Source organism: Arachis hypogaea, chromosome 5 (genome assembly GCF_003086295.3).
Source record: "Arachis hypogaea cultivar Tifrunner chromosome 5, arahy.Tifrunner.gnm2.J5K5, whole genome shotgun sequence".
In the NCBI taxonomy this organism is placed as follows: Eukaryota; Viridiplantae; Streptophyta; class Magnoliopsida; order Fabales; family Fabaceae; genus Arachis; species Arachis hypogaea.
Genome location: NC_092040.1, coordinates 9,814,495 through 9,825,597, shown reverse-complemented (window position 1 = coordinate 9,825,597; position 11,103 = coordinate 9,814,495). Strand labels below are relative to the sequence as shown.

Below are 11,103 nucleotides of genomic sequence, written 5' to 3'. Positions count from 1 at the left end.
TAGAAAATTCTTTTATTTAAATTGTAAGAAAAATGATAAATAAATGTATTGATGCATCCACGGTTGATTTTGTGTCTCTGGAGCTTGTACTTATTTTCTATATTATCGACTTTGTTTTTGTACTGCTGTCATATAGGACATCTCGTTAATTATTTAACTTTGACCTCACGCTGGAACTACATCGAATCTAAATGAAATTTTTTTAGATTCAAATAGGACACTTTAAACCTTAAATACCAAAACAAGATTACGCCCAAACATAGATGACCAATTTAATACTTTACTCTTAAAAAAATTATACAAAATATAAATATAAGATTAAAAAAATATTTCATCACTTAAAATTAAGCAGATATCTTATTAAAAATTATTTTAACAAACGATTTTTATAAAAGAAATTATACTATTAAATAATTATGTATTATTATACTATATGTTAATTTTTTAGAGAGTAGAGTATGTGAGATGCACAAAAAAAATTATATTTCTAAAAGAAAAGCTAAACTCAACTATATATACTATTTACTTATATGTATATTTAATTATTTGTTTATTTATTTATTTATTAGGTATTATAGATCTGTAAATTTGTGAGTCGAATATATGAATATAAATATATTATATGCAATCCAATTCTAATCCAATTCTATAAGAAAGTGGATCAAATCCAATAACTATACAAATTAAATAATATTTACAAATTATGAATCGAATGCGAATAAATTCTACAAATTTACAAATATTATTCAAACTATGTGCACTCCCTATAAGCCATTTTTTACTTGATTCATGGCTTCACTGCGTGTAAAATTATTGTGTTTAAATAGGTCAAAAATAGATTCAAATATCTAATTTTTTAGATTTTAGAGTAAAAGATAAATAGGTCTCTAATCTTTTAAAACGCGAACATTTTCGTCCCTCAAAATTGAAAAATACATTTCGATTTCTCACCATGTAAATTTCGTGTATGTCCTTTCGTAAAATTGGTGTTCGAAACGGTAACGAAAATGGTTGAGATGGAGGGATGGAGAGTGATGTGTCCGTTACAGTTGTTAAAGTGGATGGGAAACAATTGTTGGAGGACAAATTGATCATTAATTGCCAAAACGATGTCGTATGCACCCCCCACTTTCATACCCATCATCCCATACCTCCTCTTCTTCTTCTTCTTCTTCCATGGCAGTTTCATCGCGCCCTTTCTTCCTCTCTCGTCTCACAGACCTCTCACTCCACAACCCTCTTCACCCTCCAAAACTTCCACTCCCTTCTCCTCCCATATTCCTCCACCGCTGCCTTCTAACCACCTGCTGCCTCGTTTCCGGCGACGTTGATGGCTTTTTCTCCTCCGACGACCTCGTTTTCACTCGCAAGTCCACCTTCGACTGAGACTTCACCGTCATTGCCAACATGTTCCGCCGAATCGAACCTCTTGATAATTCCGTCATCCCCAAAGGTGTTTCTGACTCCGCCAGAGACTCCATGAAGCAAACCATTTCTACCATGCTAGGGTTACTCCCTTCCGACCAATTCTCCATTACTGTAACTGTTTTTAAGCAACCATTTTACCGTCTTTTTGTTTCTTCAATCATTACTGGGTACGCCAATTTCTACTTCCAATTATTTCCTTTCTATGATTTTCTTGATTAATTTGTAACTTGGATCCATGTGTGTTTGGCTTTAGGTTAATTTTGTAATAAAAAAGGGGCAAATTTTGAGTTTTTATTTTTTTTGAACTGTTCAAGTTGAATTTATCATGCTCGACTTAGTTGTTCAGCTGCCTATAGTTCATTTCACTTTGATTATTATAAGATGATTTGGATGAGTTTGATTTTTTATTGATTTTGTAATGAAAATGGCCCCATTTTACCCTTTTAAGATTGTTGTACTAAGATTTTGGATATATACTACTTCTAGTACTGATTCATTGAGAAATTCTCAGAGCCAGTCGGAATATGGGAGGAGAAGGGAGTGAAGGTTTTAGAAGGTGGAGAGGGTTGTGGAGTGAGAGGTCTGTGAGATGAGAGAAAAAGAAATGACGCGATGAAACTGCCATGGAGGAAGAAGAAGAAGAGGTCTAGGATGATGGGCATGAAAGTGGAGGATGCATACGGCGTCGTTTTGGCCATTAAAGACCAATTTGTCCTCCAATAATTTGTTCCCCATCCACTTCAGCAACCGTAACAGACACACAACTCTCCATCCCTCCATCTCAACAATCTCCGTTATCGTTTCGAGCACCAATTCCACAGAAGGACATAATTGTCACGAAATTTACATAGTGAGAGATCGAAATGTATTTTCCAATCTTAAAAGACAAAAATGTCCGTATATTAAAAAATAAGAGATCTATCTATTTTTTACTTCAGATTTTATTCCAAAATACTTAAAATCTGTTCGTATACAATATATCAAAATTTCGATAAAGTAACTGGAACACTTCATAATTTTCCTAAACTAAAAACCTGTAAAAAAAAAAAATAGTTAGAATCTGTACACAGTTGGAATGTCAGTTCTTAGTCTGCAATGGCATTGGCCTGGCGGCACCCAGCCAAAATCCCAAAGATACTCCCACGCACACCACCTTTGATATATCACTCACTACACCATATAATAATAGGTATGAATAATAATCAAATACAGTGTGGTATTTCCTAATTAATGTATATTTAATAGACTTTATATAATGTAGCACAATCTTAGAAAAAAGCTTAAGATGATGACAATAATATGTTTTTGAACCTTAGTACATGTACGGCCAATTGTTGATTAGTGATGGCCGAGGGACTACTATTGAGTATCGAATTATTCAAGTTGGAAAACTAACCATATGTATATATTGGTATCAATAGACTTTTATATCGATCAAGTGATGGCATGTTCTTTTACCTTCTAAATGCAGTTCTAAATATTTTCGATCTAGTTATTAGTTACGCAAATAGAATTAATCTGATCAATTTAGATAAGTTTATAAGTAATTTTTTTAATTTTTAATTTATAAAAAATTATAACATTAATATTTGATATAATTTTTAAAATTAAGTTATAATTTTTTTTAAAAATTTTTAAGTATTTATAAAAAATTAAAAAAATAAATTTTTTAGAATATAATTTTTTATTATTTTTTAAAATAAATATTTTTAAGATTAAAAATTTAATATAAATAATTATTATTTATTTTATTTTAAAAAATTAATTAAGAACCTAATTACAACGGTAGAAAAGTAGTAATTAAGTAGAGTAGGCTGATTGGGAACATGCCCCGTTGTGTTTCCGGTATTTGAGGTTTGGTGTGAGGTGACGTGATGTGAGATATGGACAAACAACGAGATGAGTGGGGCCCAGAGAGCAGGAGGTTACAGTCGGCTCCACACGTGCGACACAGAAATCCATAATAAAGAAAAGAAAGGGGAAACAGCGTGGGTGAGTCTGGGTTTTGGGATGGAAAATGGTGAAAACGCACGGGGGACCACCTTTGACGTGTCGTGTGCTTCATGGACTTTGTCTCTCTGCGGTCCCCCTTAACCCTTTCTTTCTGCTCTGCCTACACAAGAATCCCATCCATTCTTTTCATGCTCGCACCACACCACACATGATCTCTGACTCAGTCTCTCCTTGACACTTCTGCCCCCCTATCACTTCATTCCTTTGCATATACTGCAACTGCAACAAAACAAGGGTATGCTCATTTCTCTTTCCCTTTTTATTTTGAAGATTTTATAAAGGCTATTTTTTTTATATAGAAAACATATTAGTATTTTTTGTTGTGAATAGAATTATTTGGTGTGTATTTAGATTATAGTTCATAAATAAGAGTTTGTATAAAATTAATTTTATAAATTTAAATTTTGATAAAAATAAATTTGTGTTAAATAATTTATATTTGGTAATTTTTATATCAAAATAGATTATAGTAAAATAAATATTATTTGACTTATACTATTTAAAATCATCTTTAGATAAAAAATTACTAAAATAAAAATCAACTTAAATAATTTTTTTATATTATCCTATCATTTTAATTTAGATATTTAAATAGATCTTATTAGTAAATTTTATAATAAAATTAATATTTATTTATTAAAATAAAAATAATATATAAAAATAGACAAAATATATTTTTAAATAAAAATAAAAATATAAATTTTAAATATATATATATTTAATCAAATATGTTACATTTTTCAAGTATTAATGTTTAGAATGTTAATTTAATATTTTTTTTACGTCGAACTTTTATTCTAATACTCTCAATAATCTTATTGTTAATATTATTAAAATTTAACATTTATAATTTTATTATTATCTATGATTAATTTTTTATTTAATTTATCTTTTTTAATAGAATCATAATTTATATTATAAAAAAAATTACAATAAAACATAGTATACGAAAATTACAATTATAAAAGAGAATATTAAAAATAATAAAAAATTAAAATTTCCTTTGTAGTGATCGAAATAAATTTAAAATTCTTGATGATATTTTTTATATAGTATATTTTTAGTATTTTTAGTACTCTTTTTAATATGTTATAAGTTTTTACTATTATTATGATTTACTTTTAATTTTTTGTTTAATTTACTTTACCTAATAGGATCAATAAATCATATTATAAAAAGATAATAACAAACATAATACACAAAAATTACAATTATAAAAATGTATAATGTCAAACAAACAGTTTGATAAAAAAATAAAAATAATAAATAATAAAAATAGAGCTCATATAAATACAAATAACAAGAATTTTATAAATAATACAATAACATGCATGAAGGATAAAAATTAATAAAAGATAAATAAATGTTTAGTATTTATGACTAAAAATTTGTTAAAAAATGCAGAAACTACAAATTATTACTTATTATAAACGTGGTTGTGGTTTTGGTAACAAAATCACTCATACGTTTATGAAAAAAAAATTGTCAAACCAAAAGTTAAAATTTTCAAGAAACCTAAACGTACTTCTTCTCTTCTAAAACGTTTGTCAAACATACCTTTGATATAATTATAAACATATAGATTTTGCATATAAAAAATCAGCATATAGAATGCATGTTGTAATATATAATATATGTTGAATATGTATTAATATTTTGGTCAACACAGAAAATACATATTAAATATATTTGTTATTTATCCATAATATTATAATATAATTTAAATATCAACATTTAATTAAAATATTATTTTTATCTTCATATTAAAAATAAATTTTGTTTTATAAAGATATTTTTTAATAAATTCTGTTTTTATTATTTATTTTAGAATAAACCACAAAAACTACCCATGAATAATTTTAATGCTAATAAAAATACTTTTAAAATTTGTTATGGATAAAAAATATCTTTAAATCATTTTAAAATATATTATAAATATCCCGTCATGATCAAAGATATATTCCATTAATAAAAAAAAGTGACATGACTCACTTACAAATGTTAGAGTCTCACTTTTTAAATAGAAAATTTTATTTGCCACATCATTCTTTTGTATTAACATAGAATATTTTAGTTCACAGATGTGTATTTTTGTCACATTTTTAAATAATTTAAAAATATTTTTATTGATTACATAATTTAAAAGTATTTTTGCCAATAATAAAATAAGTTAAATACATTTTTAGTAATTTATCCATTTTACAAATATTCTAATTTTTAACAAATTTTATTTGTTAAATTAGATACTAAATTTATATTTATTAGACAAACAAATCATTATGTCGATTTGTTCTATTAAAGATTAACAAATTTAGTTAAATAAATTCCAATTATTCACATAAAAATAAGGAATTACTATATTAAATTATTTCACATTTTATAATATCTAATTATCTTATCTTAACTTTCGTTGTAAAATACCTTTATAAAAATTGATCTAACCTAAATCGATTTACCCTAGGAGTTTAAAACTATATAAATCGGTCCAGTGACGGAGTTTAACTCAGACAGGGAGCCATGGCCCCCCCAAATATTTTATAAAAAAATTAGTAGTACTTCATCAAAAATAAAGAATAGCTCAATTGGTTTAGATGCCATACTATAACTTAAAGTATCCAGGTTCAATTTAGTGAGTGGACAAATAAAAAAAGATAACTATAAAAACACGCTACTCCCTTCGCTTACGGTCTATGCTGTGCTTTACTTTTTTATTCAACAAGCAACACTCCCTTTACCTTTGAATTCAAATATAAAAAATTAGGTATTTTTTATTTATTTAATTTAATATTATTTTATATTTTACTATTTATTTAATTTAATTTTTTATATGATAAAAAAGTTATAATATTTAATAAGTATTGATATAATTGTATTTTTATAAATTGATAAAAAAATTCAATAAATATTATAAATTTTAATATTTATCCTTCTAACTTTTTTTTTTACATATTTTACAGAATATTTATTCAAATTTTCATACAAAATAATGATGAAAAATCAAAGAATTGATGCATTTTTTAAGAGGAAGGCTAATATTCAAGAAGGGAAACATATAACTTCTACAATATCAACACATGTAGATAGTTCTTCTACTATAATGAATCATGAAGAAAGTGAGATACAACCTTCAAAAGTTCAAAGAGTTACATCTGATGAGTTTGATATTAATTCTTTGGAATGAGACCCTGGAAAACGGCTTCAAATTTGGCAATATCACTTAAACCAGAGAGATGAGGTTAGACAAGCTTATCTTAAATGGGGTCCATATCAAAAGCATCTTGACAATTATCCTTTATCTGGTACGAAGCATCCAAGACGATTTTAATATGCTTGGTTTGGTATTTTTCCTTCATGGTTAGAATATTCACCTTCTAAAGATGCTGCATATTGTTTATTTTGTTATTTGGTTAGCAAAAAATTCAGTGGACGTAATGGGTCAGATATTTTTATTAGTAAAGGGTTTAGAAATTGGAAAAAAGTTAATGATGGAAAGAATTATGTTTTTCTTAAACATATTGGAGATCCTTGCTCACTACATAATAATGCAGTTGGAGCATGTCTAGATTTATTGAATCAGACAAGTCACATCCAAAATGTAATTGAGGATCATACTTCTGAGGAAATTCAAAATAATCGATTGCGTCTAAAGTCCTCCATTGATGCAACTCGTTAGCTTACATTTCAAGCTTGTGCTTTCAGAGGCCATGATGAGACTCCAGAATAAAAAAATCGAGGTAATTTTCTTGAAATGATAAAACTCATAACATCTTACAATGATGAAGTTGCAAGAACTGTGTTAGAAAATGCTCCATATAATGCTAAATATACTTCGCATCAAATTCAAAAAGAAATCTTACATATACTCTCAAACAAGGTGAGAAAGCATATTTGTGAGGAAATTGGAGATTCCAAGTTTTGCATTGTAGTAGATGAAGCTCGTGATGAATCCAAAAGAGAACAAATGGCACTTGTTTTGAGATTTGTTGATATACATGATTTTATTCAAGAGCGTTTTCTTGATCTTGTACATGTCAAAGATACTACATCATTAACTCTAAAACAAGAATTGTGCGGCATTCTTTCTCGACATGGTCTTGATGTCTCTAATATTCGTGGTCAAAGATATGATAGCGCCAGCAACATGAGAGGAGAATGGAATGGGTTACAAGCATTATTCTTAAAAGATTGTCCTTATGCTTACTATATCCACTGTTTTGCTCATCGATTACAACTTGCATTAGTTGCTGCATCAAGAGAAGTTATTCCTGTGCATCAGTTTTTTTCAAAATTGACTTTCATCATCAACATCATTTGTTCTTCTAGTAAGCGACATGATGAGTTACATGCTGCCAAGACAGATGAAATTGTCCATTTATTAGAGATTGATGAACTTGAAACTGGTAAAGGGACAAATCAAATTGGTACTTTGAAACGAGCAGGTGATACTCGATGGTGTTCTCATTTCTCTTCTGTTTGTAGTTTGATAAATATGTATGGTGCAACGTTGACTGTTTAACAAAAGATTATTGTTGATGGATCAACTTATTCTCAGCGTGGTGATGCAGATAGTACTTACAATATCTTGACCTCATTTGAGTTTGTATTGATCTTGCATTTGATAAAAGATATGATGGGAATAACCGATATTCTTTGTCAAGCTTTACAAAAGCAGTTTCAAGACATAGTTAATGCTGTGCAACTAGTTCATTCTACAAAAACACTTATCCAAAGCACGAGAGATGATAGATGGGAGGAATTATTAAAAAATGTGAAATCATTTTGTGAGCAACATGATATTCTAATTCCTGATTTAACTGCTTCTTATGTTGCAAGGCAAGGACGCTCGCGTCACAAAAAAGATCATATTACAGTTGAGCATTATTTTAGAGTGGAGATATTTTTAGTCACAATTGATAAGCAATTACAAGAGTTAAATAGCAGATTTAATGATCAAGCAATGGATCTACTAAGTCTGAGCTCTACTCTCATGCCTAAGGATGCTTACAAAAATTTTGACATTGCTAAGATTTCTACTCTTGTTGATAGCTACTATCCCGAAGACTTTACTGAGTAAGAGAAGATTAATTTGCCTTTTCAGCTTCAGCATTTTATTCTTGATGTTCGTCAGCATCCAGAAATAAAGAATTTGTCAACTATTCATGAACTGTGTAGATGTTTAGCAGAAACAAAAAAGTCAAAAATGTATTACTTGATTGATAGATTGATTCGTCTGATATTAACTCTTCCAGTTTCTACAGCTACTACAGAGCAATCATTTTCAGCAATGAAAATAATAAAGACAAGGTTAAGAAACAAGATGGAGGATGACTTTCTTGCGGATATTTTGGTTATTTACATTGAGAAAGAAATTGCTGAAAAGTTTAGTTCTGATTCAATTATTGAAGATTTTAAGTCATTAAAAACTCGAAGAGTACCATTATAAACTATTTTATATTTTTTATCTGTAGAATTATTTATTTATTATCTTATTAGTAACAAACTTAAAGAATAATTATATTTATAAATTTTATTTTGATATAAATATTATTATTAAAATTTTATGTTAAATTTTCGGCCCCCAAAGTTTTGTTTCAAGCTCCGCCACTGATCGGTCCCTATCAAAATAATTTAGTAGAGCATAACTAAACCAATTTAGCCAAAAATAATTTAGATGAAAAAAGGATTAAAATAAAATGGTGTAATTTTAAACTGATTTAGTAGGGATAAAAATACAAGCTAAAATTGAATTAAGACAAATAAATTTATAAAGAAGACAACATCTATAAATAAGTGAAATCGTATTGTGTATAATCTGTGTGTAATTTTAAAATATTTGAGGAAAATTTTTTAATACTAGTTCATTATAAGGACAAAATTAAAAAAAAAGAAAACTAGAAAGGGCAGTAAATTTAGTAACAAAGATTTGCTCAATGTTTTTGTTCGTCTATCTATAAATTTTATAAAATTGCAAAATATTACACTACAAAAATTTGGAATTTGTGAAAAAAAGCAAACGAAAAAAAATATTTCTTTAAGATTCTTATTACTACCTATAAGAATTTTGTGAAATATAATTATTTTGTGATAGAGAATTATAATCACTTGTAAATATTGTTTTACCGTCACAAAAACTTTTTTAGATGAACATGTCCAAGTTGCATGTGAAATTTGAGGATATGGTTGAGAGTTTTAGAGGATTAGCTCCAAATTCCAAAACTGTTACTTTGAGTAGAATTTCTACTTTAAAGCCTGTGGTTGCATTAGATGTAATATTGGTGACATTCTCATCATTTGCTGTTGATTTAAATCACGATAATAACAATGATTGTGACATAAAAAAAATCATATATATACTTAGTAAACTTGTGATTGTGATGTCAAATACTTATAATATCATTCCTACTGTAGAAATTGTAGATGTAGATTCGAAAGAAGATGTTATGTAGAATCATAACGAGGACAACGAGCCTGCCATGATAGGATTTAAGGTTTAACAACTAATACTCGACATCTCTGGATCCACCCCTACAATCCTTGTGTCCACTTCTGTGTCCACTAGTGCCACAATCTGGAGGGCGAACGATCCTTTTAGCCTGCTAGTAGGAGTGGCAAACAAGCCGAAATATGCCATGTCGGGTTAGAAATTTGATGTCGTCATAATAAAAATGTCTACTTAACATGCACCACCTAATCCGTGGGTTTTGATGGGTTTCGGCAGGGAGTGTTTGCCACGGAGACCCATCATTTTTTTAGGTTATAATTTGGATTATGTTTTATGTATGATTGACTAGAGACTTGAAGATGTTTAATTATATGCTTTGGACAGTGTTGATTTTATTATTTTGTTTCAAAAAACTTGGTTGATAATTATGTTTATTAGATATTTAGAATTATAAAGACTTTAATGTTTATAAATTTAAAAATTATAATTTTTTATATCTTTAGAAATTATAAGTTTGTTGAAATGGTTGTAAAATTATATATATTATTTAATATTTAATGGTTTAATAAGTAAAAAAAAAGAATTGGCAGGTTTATCCCACCAACTCGTCGTTAGGCAGGATAGGGTAGAATTTCGGGACCGCCTCACTAAGGACGGGGCAGACTAGCCCGTTTGCCACCCCTACTCGTTGGGCAATAGAGATCTTATCCTCTACATATGTGTCTGTATCTGTGCGGTCTGCGGAATAGTGATGTGGCAAAGGTATTCTGACAAATGCTGAAGGTGGTGTCCCGCTTAATCCGAAAAGGCCATCATAAGAACCAATGGGAGGCTTATTGAGGTCTACGTTGAACTGTGGTACAACCTCATCCATACATGGCTTGCAATAATTGTCGCCATTATCTTATAACATTACAGCAATCTCATTTAGGAATGCATAACTCTCAAACTGCTGCTCGATGTTTCATGGATTACCAAGCCACGAAAACATCAACTGGATCGGGCTAGATAAGAATTCACCCCCACCGTCATTGGCCACTTGATTGCTAGATCCTGCCTTAAAGATTTCACCTCTACCTACATCACCACCCATGCCATCTCCACCTCTATTACTGCCTATATCATCTCCACTTTCATGATCTCTACCGCCATCACTGCCCATGTCATGCCCACCACCTCCACATGCACTTCTACCTCTCTGAGGACGTTATCTGCCACGA

At 29.0% G+C, this 11,103-nt stretch overlaps 1 protein-coding gene across 1 annotated transcript; it reads left to right on the top strand.

Moving 5' to 3' along the window:
• The first annotated feature begins 7,189 nt into the window (after nt 1-7,189).
• On the top strand, nt 7,190-8,515 carry LOC112804110 (uncharacterized). Its single transcript, XM_029298673.1, has 2 exons — nt 7,190-7,912; nt 7,994-8,515. Exons 1-2 carry the CDS (start codon nt 7,190-7,192, stop codon nt 8,513-8,515), a joined length of 1,245 nt encoding a protein of 414 aa, XP_029154506.1.
• Nucleotides 8,516-11,103: the final 2,588 nt, after the last annotated feature.

Excerpts from the sequence above, each read along its gene's own strand:
- LOC112804110 (XM_029298673.1), top strand. The coding sequence starts at position 7,190 with ATGATAAAACTCATAACATCTTACAATGATGAAGTTGCAAGAACTGTG. Across the intron at positions 7,913-7,993 it reads GGTGTTCTCATTTCTCTTCT|CGTGGTGATGCAGATAGTAC; the intron begins GTTTGTAGTTTG and ends ACTTATTCTCAG.